We start from the raw sequence: 18,853 nt of genomic DNA on the forward strand, positions 1-18,853 counted from the left end.
CCGCAATAAAACAGAACAACAGGTGGAGAGGGGAAGAGTCTAGATACGTGTATGGAAGAGATAATACTGAGCAGAAAACATTCAAGTTAAATTCCCAATTGGCTGTGAGAGGCAATTCTGGAAAAACCCACACCCAATAATCTGTGAAGATATTTATGGTTCCAAAGAGGTTATGTGAAAGATGCAGATATATGTTCAAGATATTTGGTATGTAAGATAAATGGTATGTAAGAAAACAACATTTTCTTATTTAGTCATAAAGAACCATTTTGGAGTATAGATGTAAATAACAATTTAAGGACATCCTTTAATTTATTGCTAACTTTCCCAATGAAATGGACAAGAATGGCCATCCAGAATTCCAATGTTTTAACTGGAATACAAAACTGAACAAGAGTTTACGACTGTTTATACAACGTCCTTTTTTACTTTTCTCTAACCTTCTGGGAATATTGTAGGAACTGAAGAATCATTAGCTGTCATATAATATGGCAACCAGGCAAGTCTTTAAGGTCACAAGGCTTGTGGAACATCAATTATACGTGCTCCATTTTAATGGGCACCTCCTGCACAAGATCAATCCACATATAATTGTGGGTGTCATAGCCAGCTCCAAGTGCCCCACCAGTTTAAAAAGATACAAACAGCTAATTATTTTTCAAAACCAATGACAGGGTAACCGCATTCACATTCAACAAGCTTATATTTTGGAAACTGTACTGTCTTCCTGTGAACCACGCAACCTAATAATAATATCAATAAAAAGCAATCTAAAAGTCTGCTCCCCTGGTAGAGTAGCATGGCAGAGATGTTGATTGTCGAATGGATTGTAATTGACCAGATTATATCATTTTTAATTCAATTGAGAGACAGTTTATGCCTAATATTTCCCAGATGTGACGTGAATGCCTTGCACAGAACAGCAGTTTCTCTGAATCTGCCTGCCATGTTATGTTACTACTGGCCTTTCCTTCCAAGAAACCGGGACGTCGTACTGGGCGAATGAAAACAAAACAGTCTTGTTAATTCTTGTAACAACTCCAAAATCTGCCATCTCCTGTAATTAAGTCCATTCCTGCTTCCTGGGAGGCTTGTATATGCTGTTGGCTTCAGGTCAGGTACCATGGGTGGCTCAGAACTACCTCTCAAAGCCCCTAAATGTCTCCATGCACTGTATCATTATAACGAACTGTGAACGTAAAGCACTTCTCCTGTGAAGGCACGGGTGTATACTTTAGTGGTATAGCCACTCCTATTAATAGTAGCCCTACAGCTCAAGTTTACAATTACAGGAACAGTTACTGCAATTTCTATACTTGTCCATCGTATTTGAGCTCTTTATCTTGTATTTGCAATATTGATTACAGCTGCGATATTGACTTATTAGTACACAGAGCATGGTGCCTAGCGTTCAAGATCACAAGCCTTGTGGAAATCAATGCAATGTTGACATTGATTAGTACTAAGAGCACGGTGTGTAGCATTTGCGCACTATTTCATTCATTGTTTCAGTCAAGTTTTGTCAGCTTTGCGGTATCTATAGTGCCATCTTTAGATACCACATTCGGATGGGTTTCTTTTGCTATTTGGCTATGTTTTGTTTGGCTATGTTAGCTGTTTATTGTTCCTACATAAGTGTATATCATTCTATTGCGTTGTGCTGTAAAAAAAATCTTTTTAGATTTAATCCATTCTCGGATTAATCAAATAGGCCCTAGTCCTTATCTTTGTTGTACTCTTAGCACTTGTACTTCTCTCTCCGGTCTTTCAGTGCACTTGTTCCCGGTGATGGGTATGCACTTTGTCGTACGTTGATCTAGATAAACTGCCAAATGGCAACAATATAATGTAATGTAATCTCTATTGTTCTGTTACATGTTCTACAGGTTCTGATAATTGTTCAGATATGTTCAGATATGCGTGCATGGGTGTAATTGCTATGATGTAATGGCCTTTGAACACAAGCACTATGAATAAAAGAGAACAAACAGAAAATGTCATTCTGAACATGGTCTCTGAGAAGCAGAGAATAGCTCTTTACAGTAAGTCGGAGCTTGGAGCGAGCAGAAGGGGAAAAAAACACCTGTTGAGTGAAATATGGAGAGAAAGAGATGACAGACGCGCTTTGTCTTTCCACCAGGCCCTTACATTTACACTCCGGAAGATTTATGATCCTAAAACCCTGCCTTTGTGTTATCCCTTCAGAGAGAGAATGTACCAGGTGTAAACTTCCCTTTGTGGGAAGCTGTCAAGCAGTTCCACATTGGGATAATCAGTCAACAAAGGATTCCCAGGCGTGTTCTCCCGGGAGACGGATACCATCCGCTTTCTCTCCCTGGATGGCGTGGGGGAAATTTGGAAACGACGCCGGTTCTATGCACGACTTTTATTTCAGATCCAAAGCTTGACTGATTGATTCTACTTTGGTAAGAGTTTGAGTCAAGAGTTTGGCCGTTTTGTAGAGCATTGTCTTGTTTTCCATTGGCCATTTTTTGCAATTAAACCGGATACAGGTATTCCCTTTGCACACGTCCATTCATGACACCCTTTCACCATCAATAGTATCACACAAAACCACAAGAACGTCAGGGGAACTGAGTGATTCTGTAGAATGGTTGTCTACACACCCACACACTCACCCATGAACTCACTCTATGTGGCTGTGCAGTAAAGGAGAATTTCCCTAACCCTCCAGAGCCCTGGGCACTTTCAGTAACCAGGGGAAGCAGTGCGAGTTTGTCATTCCGCTTTGCGTACGTGCGAATAACAATGTGTAACGTGTCCACGTGTCTCTGTATGCGATGCACGATAAAATGTGCAGTGCTATTTCAACTAGAAGAGTACATACTATATGTGTTCAATTGAGACCATATGTACTCTTAAGAGTTGATTTAACATTGAACACACTGTGTGTGTGTGTGTGTGTCAGCACACACATCCCGTGTCAGGGAGTTCAGTGCGTGCAAGCGTGCGTGAGACAGTGAGTGTAAGTTTCTCTGCAGTCACCTCCCTGGGTAACTGAGTGCAGTGCGTGTCGAGGCCTGCCCTGCTCATCTCAGCACCGGCCACCACACCGACCCGTCAGTAACCCCCCACCCCCACCCCCCTCCCCCCCAAACCCGCAGACGGAACGCGTAGCAGCGAACTCACACAGCTGCTCTGTCCCTGCCTACTCCCTCTCCACATGTCCCACAATCCCCTGGGGCGGAATTAGCCCGGTGCCAGGAAATAAGGCCGTATAACCCCCCGAGTGGGAATGCCAAGCCAGCTGCATCGCGTGGCGGCAAGAGACTCCGCCATAAAACCCCCCGCCCAGCAGAGGGCTTATACACCTATCTCAGACCTGACAGACAGGCAGACTGCACTGCACTGCAAATAACCTAAAAATAAGTCAGTTTTAACAAATATCTTATTTTTAGACTTTCGATTACGTTCTTGCTCTATGAGACCAAAAAACTGCCAATGAGGTGAGAAAGTTTCAAGATTTATCCAATGGGGAGAGGAATTTTCACTTGTAAAGTAAACAGTAAATTAAAACTAAAGCTAATATTTTCTACTTGAGAAAAAAAAAAAGATCTTCAGACTTATGACAAGACTAAAAACACTTGTTAAGATAGCCATTGATTACAGTGTGGTACACAGACAGAAGGGGCAGTGGTTTGAATCCGTACCAGAACAGAATAAAGCAAAAGAAGAGCCATTTATTTTGTTTCATTTACAAAAGCCTGTTCAATAAAAGCACGATAATCTAGACATATTTCCAGCTTGTCGGTTACTGTAGTCAGCAAGGCTGGCAGAGATGCCAGGGACTGCCACTGCAAAGAAATTCTGTCATGGTTTTTTTTTTTTTTTCAAGATTAGCACCTGGAAACAATTCAATGGCATATTTAAACAGAAGGTGTGCCACATTCGGAAAAAGTGTGCTGATTTTTTTTTTTTACAAATGCATCTAGAGTTTAACATCTACGACCCTGCAGCATGTTGTATAGATTGGTGTAAAGGTTTAAAGACTGCAAAATAAAACGTAGTTCCGTTTAAAAATGTGACAGAAAAATCTAACACAATGAGTAAAGTAAACCCACCCCTCCCCTGAACAGCTACCACGAGCATAGCCCTCAGCTCTCAATCAAACCAGACAAATAACACACAGCACTAACACTCTCAGTACAATTATTAATGTTATTCATACCCCTAACAATACATGGCACAATTACTATAGTACTCCAGAAGTACACAGTCTATTTAAAAAAATAAAAACCGTAATGAATGAGAAGCCCCAAAACCACATGGAATGGGACCTCTACACCTGTAACAAGCAGTCCAGCTGTGAGGGAGGGTGGGGAGTTCTTTGGTAATGTTGACTGTAGAGTACAGCCAGTCTCCTTTGCCCCGGGGAGGTGGGTTGATCAGAGGGCTGGACAGAGAGACGCCAGCTGTGGTCTACGCCGTCCTGGAGGTGGACGTGAGGTTGTGTCCAGCGGCCGTAATGACAGCCTGGTGGGAAGGCGTCACCGCGGACAGGCGGTACGGTTCCAGGAGCCGCTGCGGCTTTTCAAGTGTTGTTCTCACGTTACCGCGTGACGGCGGGGCTACGCACGTACGCACACCTTTTACTTCGGGCTAACGTACGTCCACATGAGGCTGTCGGGCCCAGAAAAGGAAGTGACGCGTCATCGTTCAGGAGGACAATGTTCTCGCTTCTGAGAAGAAGGTTTGCTGTCCTTACAAAGGGTTTTTGGCTTAACCAGACCTCCACGGGATTCAGATCCTCCTCTGTAGAATCAAGATACTTTATCCACTTGAGGGTTCTATAATGTCTGCCCAATAAAAGCACAAGTCGTTTCCGTGGAGACTGGCTGTGACATGTGACACTGCAATGTGTTGCGTTGGTGTTCTACTCCTGGTAGAACACGGCGTCCTTTTCGCACACTTTATCCTGCATGAATGTAACAGACTATTTGTCATTTAGTAAGGAGGGGAACATTTTACACTTTTGGCAATTTGGGTTTTTTTGACACAGCTTTGTCCTTATCGTGCCGCTTCAGGATATTGTAGCTCCTATTGACTAGACTTCACAAAGACTATTGTGATAATAAGTGCTCGAGCACTTAAAAACCACAAAGGTCAATTTCTCTCCCACCTTATTTCAGTTCCCCCAAACAGCCATATCACAAAAACTCAACTCCATTTAACAAAATAAATTAGAATCTATAAACACATGGCTACTAATAAAATAATAATAAAATATTTCATTTAAAAGCTTAAAAACCAGTTTCTTTATACTGTCCTATGAGTTGCTCCGTTGAAAGAACTGAAATGAAAATTCTACAGATCGCTCCCTCGTGCTCCGTCCAGTTTTTCCCAGTCCTTTTCTGCACGTCCATCCTGCTTCCCTGTCCCTGCCCTGGAGTGTGCGGCTTGCCCTCCTCCCTCCACCGCACAGGTAGAGGGAGAGAGAGAGAGAGAGAGAGAGAGGGAGAGCGCTGGTCAGAGGGAGCTTCAGGAGCGTAGGCAGGGAGGCTTTAGCTGCACTTGCAGGTCCTCACGATCATGTTGGACAGCTGCTCCACCTGAGATGGGGAGAAAAGCAAAGAAACGGTGAGAGCCCTGGTGTAACATCCAGCCTGAAATTACCAGCTACCAGCTGTTTCAAAACCTAGCTTGAGCTGGTCAAACCATGTTGAGTATGGAGCTGGTCTGAACTGGTCAACCAGCTACTACCTGTTTCAAAACCTAGCTTGAGCTGGTCAAACCATGTTGAGTATGGAGCTGGTCTGAACTGGTCAACCAGCTACCAGCTGTTTCAAAACCTAGCTTGAGCAGGGAGAAACAGCCCATTTACAAACCGCAGATTAACGAACAGCAAAAGATCAAACGTGCAAATGTGCTCTGAAAACCGATACGCCATTTTGTTTGAGTTTATTACATACAAGATTCCATCCAGCTCTATAAGCATGATATCTAATACTAAAACATTAAATCTCAAATGAACATTACATAAAATACGTTTACCTCAATACAACTCCCAATGCACTTGAATCTCTTTAACAGTGGAAAAACTAGTTCACAATCCCACGTGACTAAACCATAGTTCTGTGTTGAAAAGTGGAAAAAGAAACAAGTCTTCATTCTGTTCCTGTGAACTCCAGTGAGGAAATGTAAGGTTTTAGCTCGACTAAATGCAAAGAAGCCATTTAATAAAGTTCTATTCTATGTATGCAAATATTCAGAGAAAATGTATGATACATTATTGCATATAGCCAAATGTTAGATACAGTAATGATGCAGTTAACATGTATTTAATGTATGAATGTACAGAGCAATTGGACACTGGTACAATTTCTGTTCTTTTGGGTCTGTACTCCAGCACATTGGATTTTAAATGAAGCAATTAGGTTAAAATGTCACCTTTAATTTGCATCCATTTTTATACATAGTCCATTTTAGGGGACCAAAAGTAATTGGACAGTTGGCTTCTCAGAGTTTTTGATTAGTCACGTGTGTGAATTTCATTTCATAATCATTTATAATTTACTCAAAATTAATATACATTCTACAAAAGGCTGAAATGCACATACATAGCATAAAATGGATCCATCAAAAGGGAAGTCCCCAAAAAACAAACAGCCAGGCCATGACAGAACATGCTCTTATTGAGAACCAGCTGCCAGGCGTGGAGTAAACGGAATTTCACCACCATAAAAATGTACCTGATGAAGAAAGAGCATAGCGCGCTAATATGGGATCACTAGGGCATTACCTGACTTAACTGCTGTTGCATCATGGACCATTATTTGGTTTCCATGAATCATTAACCACATTATTAATCATAACCTTTATTGATGTCAGGTAACAGAACGATTGGCGTGAGGGTATGATACATATCTCATTAAAGTCTGTAATGGATTATTACAGTTGTGTTCATGGTCTGAAACTATGAAAATATGACTAAAGTTGCTTATCGGAAGTCTATCGGCAATAGAGGCAATCTCAATGAGAAGTACGTTGCTCTGGATAAGAGTGTCTGACAAATGGCAATAATGTAATGTAATGTAAAAGTACTGGCCTTGTGTTGCCTTCCCACGTAGTAGAGGATAGGGAGGGGGTCCAGAACCTGGGGAACACAGCAGGGCTGGGCCGATGCCCCAGGGTTGTGATGCTTATACAGAGCCAGGATCTGAGAGAGAGATAAAACGTGAAACGTGTTACTTGTTCAACTGGAAAATATTATAATTACAGTTAATAACCAAATGTTTTAAATTGTTCACTTATTGTTTTTTTTTTCTTTCCCTTCTATTTGGAATCGTATTTGTCTGTATGTGTCTTCTCTAAGAAGTGCTTCGGCAATATTTACTATGCCAATAAAGCATATTGAATTGAATTGAACTGAATTGAAATGAATTGAGAGAGAGAGTGTGTGAGAGAGAGCATGAGAGGAGAGAGAGAATGAGAGGGGAGAGAGTGAAAGAGCGTGAGAGAGATAGAGATAGAAAGAGAAAGAAAGACTGAGATAGAGAAAAAGAGATAGAGCATGGGACACTCCACTGTTTATACTTGAAACGAAAGACACGATTAACACAAGACTACAGTCCTACAAATTCCCCTGTGAGTGAAACCGTGCCCATGTTTCCCACTACCTGAGTAAACAAGCGTGTCAGTTTACACAGACAACAATACTCGTAAGGTCTCACACAAGGGAAAGCCCAGAGGTTGTCACATGTGAATTACCTGGAATCCCCCATGCTCTACTCCCTCCAGTCTCAACAGAGACATCCTGTTATCCCCCCAAAAAACAAGTAAACCACCCAATGTGAGGGGTATGACATTCCCAGAAGAATCTCAAAAATTCCCGGCAAACGGTGAACTCTGTAAGGTACCTGGGAGTACTTGTTGTCGGCGTTCCAGATGTAGGTGCAGGAGCCCATGCAGTAGTTGGCTTGGTAACCCGTGGGCTCATGGATCCACTTCCAGCCCAGGTCCTTGCGGAAGTCGATGTACAGGCTCCGCACGCAGCAGCTCTCCGACCTGCTGCAGCACACGGGACCGCGGGAAGGAACGGGATTGAGATGCACGGCCCTCATTTTCAACATGCACGGTTTGGATGAGAAGGAAGCCTAATGACATAGCAAAATGCCCTTAGCCACAAAATGGCACACTCTCAAGGTTTTTATTTGGCAATTGAAAATGATGACATCCAACATAGAAAAAGGCCCATCATTCCCAGCTTTTGGTTTGGCTAGTTGTACTTTACCAAGATTGTTTCTATGGTAACGAAAGCAAAGGGGTGTTGGGGGGGGGCTCTCACTCTGTGCAGGTCTGGTCGGTGCCCGGAGACCGTTTCTTGCGCGAGGTAAGCTGGCTGACCCGGTCGGCAGGAAGTGACATCATCAGGATGTGAGGCTTCTGCATCTTCTTGGAGAGCATGGCAGTGTCCCCTCTGTGGTTGTCCAACCCTGCCCACAGAGAGCCATGGTCAGACAGGAAGCCCCCATAAAGGTGAACACCGTGTTTCACTTCCTGCTCGCTCAAACATCTGCCTACTGACACTCGGTCGCTCCGAGCGTCTGTTTACCGGCAGCGTTTGTGGGAGCGCGTGAACCTGCCGTACCTGAAATGGTGAACTGGAACTTCCCTGCCATTCCCATGTCACTGCCGCATTCGCAGTACGGCTTCAGCTGGAACCACTGCTCTTCCTCTGCGTGACACGTACACGAGAAAACTCTATGACACATCGAAAATGATGACACGGCACACGACAAAAGGACACAATGCAATAAGTACTGTAATTATGCTGTGACGATTGTGAGTTCATGAAAAGTTCAGGATGACCGTTGCGATGCACCCTTGCAGCTATTTCATCCCAATAAGATCGGAACCAAAGAGCCTAAACTTTGTTTTGATATCATGGCTACTACGTATATGTATTAAGAAATGTATATATGAACAGGCACAATTAAATCAAATTTTCTGATCTGGTTTGGTTATTTAAATACACAAGCTTAATGTCACACAAATTATGTGTGATAAATTTTACTGTGGAACTATATTGACGTCTAATGGGGATATAGATTTGATCATAAATCCAGATTATTTATATTTATCCCAATTCTTGTGTCTATTTTCCCTACATACTGTACACATTCATATATTTATAAGTGCAATCATAATGCGTTATTAAAGCTTTTCATCAGCTGTTATTACAAAATCACTATCTAGATCATCGTGCTTTCATGACATATTTCATAAGAAAACAACTACAAGAATGTCATAAAAATATGTTTAATCAATGTAAAACACAATAACACAGAATTCAAGACTAAAATATGAATTGCAATTCATATGAACTCAATTAAAGTTTGTTGAGAAAATTCAACATTCTTATTTATAACTGCTTATAACCACACAAAAGATAAGCTATGATATTTTCTCCACCCCTTTAAGTAAAGATATATGTATAACTGCCTCATCAATGCCCGACTACTTACTGGCTGTTAGCATTATTAGCAGACAATTTCTAAAAGTCAATTTCACCACTTTAAAGTGACATATTCTAAACATTTATTTATAAAACGTATCCCCAGTGTAAAATCCAGCTATGAACAGCTTGAAATGACCAGCTACCAGCTGTTTCAAAACATAGCTTTTTGAGCTGGTCTGAACTGGTTGACCAGATACTAACTGTTTGAAAACCTAGCTTGAGCTGTTTTTTTTTAGGTGGGACCAACTGTTGATATCCTATTTTTTTCACCTTCAAGGTTCAAGCAATACAGTTCCAAGGAAGAGAGCCAAATACACCATGTTGCGTGTGTTGGGAGACAGCATGTCATCCTTGATGAGGTGTTTGAGAACTTTAGAACATTTTTATTCATGAGTGAGTAGACCTGGGTGAAATATGTGATTGTTTTGGATTCAAATACTTTTCTATGCTTTACTGAGCTTGTTAAGACTTGAGCTCTCAAGTAGAGAATATTAGCTTGTTTTAAGTTACTGTTTGCTTGACAAGTGAAATTTTCTCACCACATTGGCAAATCTTGAAATGTGTTAAACTTTCTCATCTCATTAGCAGTTTGTTTTGTCTCATTTAGCAAAAAAGTAAGATTATAAGATTAAGAAATAAGATAAGTAAGAAATAAGATTATATAAGTCTAAGACACTTGTTAAGACTGACTTATCTTTCGGCATTTTTTTTTGCAGTGCAGGCAAGAACAATCGAGCACATCGAAGTATTCAAATCCGAACCGACCCGGGTCTGCGACCGGGCGCGGTCGGTACTGACCAGGAGCCTGCAGCCACTCGTTCACGGTCTGCGTGACGTCGAAGGACAGCCAGCGGTCGTTCCAGCTGTGGGAGACGAAGCGCGAGCCCAGGTAGCGGGCGCGGTCGCCCAGGCCTCGGTACAGCTCCAGCCTCTGCTCGGTGTCGGGGGCCATGGTGGGGTTCTTGATCAGGAGCCGCAGCTCGGCCAGTGAGAGGAGCCGGTCGGTGCCCAGGCCCGCCCGCATCTCGCTGACGTTGAACAACATCTGCTGCTTTGTCCCGTTTTCACCTGCGGAGGACCAGGAGGAGAGGAACCAGGTGAGGAGAGAGAAAGAGAGAGAGAGAGAGCACCGCAATAAACCACAAGCCAAGGTCTAGTCTTGCAATTAGACCTAAAGATTTTGAAGATTTTTTTTTCTCTTAAGTAGAAAATATTAGCTTGTTTTAAGTTCATGTTTGCTTGACAAGGAAAATTTTCTTGTACCATTCACAATTATGACATGTGAATTTTTTTATTCTACTGCCAAATCTCGAATTGAGTCAAACTGTCTCACCTCATTGGCGATATTTTCATTTTATTTAGCCAAAAAGTTAAATAAGTAAGATTTTAAGTCTCACTATACTGTAAGACTAAAATACTTGTTATTTTTGGGGTTTTGCAGAGAGAGAGAGGGAGAGGGGGGACCGAACAGCTATCCAAGCACCGCGTTGGGGCTTATCCTAACGAGAAACACCTGCACACCTGGCTTCTGAAGATGTGTACACGCACCACCCATCTGCCGTGTGCGGTGCAATTTCCTACACAGCTGCTACGTAAATCCACCATGAAGACTACCCTGCAAAAAACTCTGTCTTAACAAGCGTTTTAGTCTTGTAGTTAGACTTAAGATTTTATTTTTTTCTCTCAAGTAGAAAATATTAGCTTGTATAAAGCTAATATTAACCTGGTGTAAAATGCAGCTATGACCAGCTTGAAATTGCCATGCGTTTCAAAACATAGCTTGAGCTGCTCAAACCATGTTGAGTATAGAGCTGGTTTGAACTGGTCAACCAGCAACCAGCTGTTTAAGAACCTAGCTTAACTTATTTCAATTTTTTTGCTGTATGCTGATGCTGTGAGCTGTATAATTTGTCAACTGGGTGAGCGGCTACAATTAGCTGGAGTTTCCCAGGGCCTGGGATTTTTAAGGCAGTGCGAGGAAGAGCAGCCGCAAGGTTTTTACGAGCGGAGCGAAGGCCAGCGAGAAAGCGAGCAAGCAACCGGGGCAATGCTGAGGAGGGCTGGGAGGCGTTGGCCGAACAGGCAGAGGTGCTTCAGGAGAGTGTGTTGGGTTTAATTACAGCCTGTCATTACCTTGCCCACTGAGGGAGAGAGGGAGCGAGAAGACGAGAGAGAGAGAGCAAGAGAGGAGAGAGACAGAGAATATAAGAGAGAGAGAGTACAATATTGTATATTGTATGTGCTTTCAATTCATGCAAATAAAGCCATTTGAATTTGAATTCGAAATTAGAATTTTAGAGATGGAGAGTTAGAGAGGGCGGAATGTGACGATGCAAGCAGACTAAGACGCACGGAAGCCATGATACTCAAAGGGAAGAAAAAAACCAAAAGAGAGAATTGTGGGTAGAGAAAAAAAGGAAAGATGTGCGTTTCCCCCTGTGTGCGTTCAGATCCTTTTTCGGGTCTGGCCGGGCCCCAAAACCCTGCTATATGTCTCTGCCTGTCTGAGCCCAAATTATCCCGGGATCTGCGTCAGTAATTACACACTCGCGGGAGGAGACGAAGGGAGGGAGAGAGAAAGAGAGAGAGAGGGAGAGAGAGGGAGAGAGAGGGAGAGGAGGCTGCAGGAGCCAGGCCGTACCAGGCCGTACCACCACAGAGCCGTGTGCAGGAAGCCTCCCCTCCTCACTCAGAAAGGTCCTCAGAGGCCCTAGTCTTCAGTCACTGCCCAGGGAGGAGGTCCACAGGCAGAGAAAACGCATTCGCAAGCAATTCAGAGAGAGAGAGAGAAGGAGGGAGGGAGGGAGAGGGAGGGAGAGAGAGACTTAAACTGAAATAAAGAAATAAAAATAAATGGGGAGAGTGATAGAGAGCAAGAGAGAGGGAGACAGAGCGACAACCAAAAAGAGAGAAAGAGAGAGAAAAGCCGGTGGGAGAGAACAAGAGAGAGAGAAGAGAGAGAAAGAGGGAGAGGGAGAGAGAGAGAGAGGGGGGGGGGACAGTGGGAGGGAGAGAGAGGGTGAAAGGTCGAGGTTGTCAGCGGTTTCACGCAGTGCTGACCGAGAGATTGCAGTCCACGGGCAGCCAAACCTCAACGTCCTAATTACCAAAATAATGCATGCCAAAAATGTTCAGTCTTCCATCTCAAGTCCTAATTGGACTCTGTCTCTTTCTCAGTCTCAACAGCTCAATTTCCACTGCTTTGAGCAGCACGTTTCCAGGTCACCACCGCAACACGACTTGACCTGGGAAAAACGCCCCGCATCCGCACACAGACCAAATTTTGTGTAGAGCTTGTAACCAGAAGCACTTCGACAAACTTCACGTCAATGTCACATGAAACCACACAGGGCGAAGAGCGGCTGGAGCAGGGGTTCCCAAAATGGGGTCATGACCCCATGTGGGGTTGCCTTAAGTATAAAAACAAAGTCATTTTTTATCTCTTTAAAATATGTGAATATAGGCTACTACATGTTGAACATCACAACAACCCAATCTTAACAAAGCGATGAGGCACAAGAGGCCATGGTAGGTTATATCAGGGCAGCCTGTAGCCTAGTGGCAAAGGTACATGACTGAGACCCAGAAGGTTGGTGGTTTAAGCCCAAGATCTGTGCAGCTGTTAGGCCCTGGAGCAAGGCCCTTAAAGCCCACTATTGCCCCATGGGGTATTGCTGTTGGGGTCACGTAATTTGGTGAACATGAATTTCCTGTCAAAATACGCTGAAGTAGAGCGAAGCATGGAGGCATATCACTGACTGTAACACACAGCGTGTTATTAATTCTGCCCCCTCCAGGGGAACAGGTACCACGGAGGCCGCGGTTACCACCGCGCGTCGGGTCAGAGCGCAGGTCCGGTCCGAGACGGGCTCTGGCCCCGCCCCCTCGCAGGGCGTGGCCCGGTCGGCGAGCGTAATCAGGGGCCTCGCCACAGGTAAGCTCGGGACAGCTGTTGTGACAGGCCAGGAGACAGCTCTGTAATTACGACAGGACCAAACGGGATTCCAGCGGGCTTAAATACCTGCCTCCACACTGCGCTCCTCTCCCCCTCCCTCCCTCTCTCACTCTCTCTCTCTCTCCTCTACCCCCCATCCTCTCACATGCTTCTCCCTCTCTACTTTCTGTTCATTTCTCTCCTTCTTTCACAGCACTGTCAAGCACGCTTAATTGCGTCACCACCCTTTAACCCTTTGAAGAGTAGGTGGAGTAGATTTCTTTCAGTGTGCTTTCGATTACCAGTAGGGATTGATACATTAACATTTGAACGTTCAGTTAATAACACTCATATCTGACACCTTAAAGGGTTAATTATAGAATACATGTGTGACCGAACTGTACATTATCTGCAACAGCACAGAAAATAATGATGCAGGAACACTTCCCTTCAGGCTCACTAAAATAAACTGGAAATAGACACATAAGACATAATCCCCAAACTGCCTTTTCGCTGATTATCTAGTAATGAAGATAAATGGATGCGGTCAAGCCTTCTACGCAGAACATTTAATGCTTTAATGGAGCATTTCATCAGTGCCTCTGTGTCCCTCCAACGCCAGAGCCGGGTTTATCGGCTGACGTTCAAACCGCTCTCCGGGAAAAAAAAAAAAAGGTCCGACCACAGGAAGGCAAGCACAAACATACGCGCAGACACACACAGACCCACTCATATACGCACTTCCAAGAATCAAGGTATCTGTTCACATTTACCTCAGCTCACCCTCTGATTAGGTGCGATATCTAACATTCCAGCGGTACCTGTGGTTTCGCATCTACGGTGAATGGACAGCCACATTATACATTATAATTACATTATGATCGCAATATTTAATACCTTGCAGTCTGTATCCTGCAGGTTACTGCAAGTTCTCTCTGTCACACACACACACACACACACACACACACAGACCCTGGGCATGGGTAAAGATGTAACTCTAGCCATTATTAAACTTATGTTAATGCTAACTCCCATCAGAGTTCAGACTCCTGTTCCATCAAACCTAATGATGAAATGATAAAAGAGCACATTCCTGTGAAATGTGAACCAGGGAAGGAGGGGCTGGAGAGGGGGGCATTAACTCAAAACAGAGAGTCAAAGAGTCTGTGGCCTCTCACCAGAAAAAAAATCATCATTCACTCTTATTAACTCTTATTAACAAAGGAACAGAAACTGGAATTGGACCGAACGCCAAATGGGAATGGACACGACCCGTTCACAAGCCCTGAGTCCTGAGCGAGGCCCCTAGAGAGACGCAGCTACTGCCCCCTGTGGCCGGAGGGTGCACTGCAGGCCATCAGAGAGCCTTATTAGGGCAGAAAGCAGGAGAGGGACAGGGGACAACGATGCGTGAGCTCGGCTGTGTTGCCAGGAGATAGCGGACTCGGCTTCCTTTGGGTGGCTATTTATAACGGACCTCAATCATTCGACAACATGCTGACTGCCGGCTTTCCTTCCTGCCCCCCTAGCCGGGCCGAGCGAGCCTGACGCAAACAGAGAGAGAGAGAGAGACTGAGGGGAAAAGATAGAGAGAAAGAGATGGAAGGGAGGAGTGCATGGTGGATGCAGGGCTCGAGTTACAGGAAACCCCCCGGCCCAGATGGGGGGTGGGGGGGAGAAGGGCTATCTGCCCCTCACACTGCCCCCATAACCAGCCCCTCTCCCCCTCCCTCTTTCCCTCTTCTCCGCATTTCTTTCCATTCCTCTACTTTCACCAGGTGTACCTCTCCGCTCGCCTCCAAACCAAGTAATCCCTTTCCCCTCCTTTCAGAAGTGTTTGGGAAGAAGGGTCTTTGGATGAAACGCGAGAGGGTGGGTGAGATTTGAGGGTTGGGGGACAGGGGGATGGGGGGGGTATTGGGTATTAAATGGTGTTTGGGACAAAGGGGGGAAATGCCTGATGCTTTTTCAGTCAGGTGTGCTATCAAAAGCTAGGGCTGAAGGAATGCTGTTATCTGAGCCGGTATGACATTTATAGGCCTGAGAGCTAACAACAATAATACATACCATGGATACCGACAGCCTGATGTAGCTGAGCCCACCAGGAGCCATACAAAGCAATAAAAACCCTCTGTGATCTCTCCACGTAATACAACTAACCAAAGACATTTTAATAGGCAAGTACATACAGGGCAGGCCTTTACAAGTTGGGTGACAATACATTTTGACACGACGTGTCAGAATTTGCTTTCGAGAGCATGTCCTCTATGAGTCCAGCCGTGCATCCAGAGATAACCCAACAGGGCAAATGTCACCAGACAGTAAAACGTTCAGTGTTAAATCAACATTTACAGAGTACATATGGTTCTGTTGGACTCCTATGCACTCTGCTAGAACAGAAACACTGGACATTTTGCCTTGCGTGTGAATGTGAGCTGCTATAATATTTATTGAGTCTGACAGTAGATACAACGCCCAAGACATACCTCTCTTTGTTTATGTTTAACTGTGGTTTCAAATAAATACACCACAAAAGATGGCTGTCTTAAAAATAGTTTTAGTCTCATAATAAGACTTAAGATCTTATTTTTCTCTCCAAAGTAGAACATGTAAATTCTAATCTTTAAATACCATTTGCTTGACAAGTGAAACTGTATTACCCACTGGCAAATCTTGAAGTGGGTCAGTGTGATTGGCAATATTCTTGACTTATTTAGCAAGAACATACTAGACATTAGAGTTTATGTCTCAAAATGAAACTAAAATACTGACATATTTTTTTGTTTTTTGCAATGAAATGAGTCAAACAGTCTCACCTCATTGGCACTATTTTCGTCTTACTTAGCAAAAAAAGTTATAGAAATAAGAGTTTATGTTTTAAAATGAGACTAAAATAGTTGTTGAGACGGACTTATTTTTTGGATTTTGCTGTGCAACTGAGATGCGTTAGTGTGTGAGCGAGAGAAAGCCTTTGTGTGTTGCGCGCGTCTGTAAGTACTCACTTTTCTTCATGACGAACTTGTGCACCTCCTTGGCGAAGTACTCCTCCTGGTCGGTGTCCAAGGGGGGCTGCAGGGTGACCTGCTCGCGGCTCAGCTCCAGGGTGCTGTTGTAAACGGACATCACCGCGTCCGGGATGGTCCTCCGCTCCCCGCCCTCCTGGGGGTCGGGCTCACGAGCCAGCCGCAGCTTGCTGAGGATCTGGCCCCGGATGGCCTCCAGGCGCTTCTTCTTCACCAGCTCCAGGTCCAGGGGCTTACAGGTGGACATGCTCCCGCCGGGACACACGCTAGCCAGCACCCAGAGGGCGCCCAGGACCAGGCACTCGAACCTCATGGTCGCCTGCCGTACGTGTCTTCGGCACGGGTTATGTCAAGTCCGTTGAGGGTGCTAGTGGAGCGGACAGGTTGTAGGGTTGGCGGAAGGTGGTCAAGGTTGGTCCGACTTGCGGCGACGTGAGAACGTAAAGTGTACAGTGTCCTTGCCGGCAGTTCCTTCGTCCTCCCGGAGAGATGCCCTCCTGTCGTTCCCGATTCGCTCTGCCACCTCCTTTTGACCCGCGTCTCCCTTTCACTGGAGCGGGGGGCCGTACTACCCCCCACCGGCGGCTGGAGGACCCCCGTCCGGGGGACTGAGTCACTGTCTCGCTGTCACTCCTCCTCTGACTCACGCACGCGAGGGTTCCCCCCGGAGCCCGTCTCGGGGCTGAAACACGGCGAATGAGAAGAGAGAAGGCAGCGCTAGCACATCACACTCTCCCTCAGGCAGCGGTGGGAGTGTGAGCGCACTGGCAGAGGAGCCGGTGTTTAAAACCACGGCGTACAAGCTCGGGGGACAGACGCGCGGCAGCCCTTTAGCGAATGCAGCCGCACACCACACCTCCTACCTGGGTTTAGAGAAAGCCCCGTCGGTCGGCACGGGACTCAATAAAACATGACAGGACGAAGTTCCCCGGCTCTAACCAAATACCGGCTCCTGCAGTCGCCTCTCTCTCACGCTTGCTCGCTCTGGCTTTCTCTTGCGCTCCCTCCCTCTCTCTCTCTCTCTCTCTCTTGCTCCCTGCTAGCCCTGTCCACTGCGTCCTCCTGCTTCCCCTCGCACACGAAGTTCACTTCTCACGCTCTGTCGTTTTCTCGCTCCGATTTTTTTTTTCGCATTCCTCCCCTAAGCTTTACGGGGCTCTCCGCTGGGAGTCTCCTCTGGCGTAGTTAGCCAAAATGAGCGGCGCCCGGACCTCCCGCTTCTCTGACCCTCGGCGTTCAGGAGCAGCAGAGAGAGGGAGGGAACCGAGAGAAACGACAAAAAAGGGTAGATTTGAGAACCCCACGTTTCCTGTGCCGGGCAGATAATTTCCCCCGGTAGACCTGACTCAGCCTGGGGTCAATCAGATAGCGACTTTCACATTGACACTGCAGTCAGGGGGAGGGAGGCCCCAGGACACACCATCCAAAGAGACTCACGCACGCACACTCAAACCCAGCTATTAAACAGAGTCAACAACCGCAAATTACCTCACACTCTTAACAAAACTCCCCTACCTAAAATTAATTTGGAGAGCAGAACAGACGTAAATTGAATGGAAAAGCAAAAAGCAAACAAAAAGTTTGAAAAGCAAAAACAAATCATAAAAAAACCAAGTGCAAAGGCTTTGTGTGAAGCAGGAATTGGTAAAGATTATAATAAGGATCTTGGAATGTCCATGGTGTCAATTTTCCAAAACGATGAATTCCCCAAAGCAATTTACAAAGTGCGGAGCGCACTCTCACGAAAGGAGAAGTCTTTTCTCCACAGGACAGCAGAAAAGCCCTGAAGACCTGGCAGCTACAAGCTCACCTCTGCAAAAAATGCACAGCTTACATTAACTAGGGTACTTCTCTCCGCGTCTCTCTCTCTCTCACACACCCACAGGCGAGCACGCACTCTCTCCCCCTCACACACACACACACACACACACACGCACACACATACACAGATGCTCCGTGCCAGCCTCCGGTCCAGCCCTCAACAGGAACTGCAACCAAAACAGGACAAGAAATTTGCAGGGAAATTCACGGCAGACCTCTCATCACCCCGCCCCGCCCCACCTGAGATGATGTTGCAGAAAAGAGGAAGTGAGCCGAGGTGGCGTGCGTCTTAAAGTAAAGCCGGGAAAGGCGCAAAGTTTGGAGAGGTCGGGAAACGGCAGGAAGAGCTCCGGAAGCGCGGGCGACCGTTCAGAAAATCAGCGGAGATGGCAGCGGACGGAGCACGAGTCGTGTGTTCCAGTGGCTTCATATCCCTCCGTATGTCTCAGTCGCTGGGACGTCAGTTGTCGATGTCGGTGAACCCTTCTTCACACCTCTTCTTCCCCTCCTCTGCCCGGTCAACACGCCCTCCCCCCTTCCTCCAACTCCTTTCCTTCAGCAGCAACCTCCCCACCTCTCACAGTTCCTGCTTGTCAA

The 18,853-nt window shown here is 45.5% G+C and overlaps 1 protein-coding gene across 2 annotated transcripts; it reads right to left on the bottom strand.

Moving 5' to 3' along the window:
* Positions 1-3,681: 3,681 nt before the first annotated feature.
* On the bottom strand, positions 3,682-18,766 carry LOC133133645 (transforming growth factor beta-1 proprotein-like). Of its 2 annotated transcripts, none has more exons than XM_061249765.1 (7): positions 16,415-18,766; positions 10,277-10,546; positions 8,609-8,695; positions 8,306-8,453; positions 7,878-8,025; positions 7,067-7,177; positions 3,682-5,570 (listed from the first exon to the last, which is right to left on the bottom strand). In XM_061249765.1, the coding sequence occupies exons 1-7, from the start codon at positions 16,746-16,748 to the stop codon at positions 5,523-5,525; spliced, it is 1,146 nt and encodes a 381-aa protein (XP_061105749.1). In that variant the 5' UTR covers positions 16,749-18,766; the 3' UTR covers positions 3,682-5,522. The 2 variants fall into 2 exon arrangements, with proteins under 2 accessions (XP_061105749.1, XP_061105748.1); XM_061249764.1 differs by having other exon boundaries at positions 7,878-8,028.
* Positions 18,767-18,853: the final 87 nt, after the last annotated feature.

This window comes from Conger conger, chromosome 7 (assembly GCF_963514075.1).
Source record: "Conger conger chromosome 7, fConCon1.1, whole genome shotgun sequence".
NCBI classification, from domain to species: domain Eukaryota; kingdom Metazoa; phylum Chordata; class Actinopteri; order Anguilliformes; family Congridae; genus Conger; species Conger conger.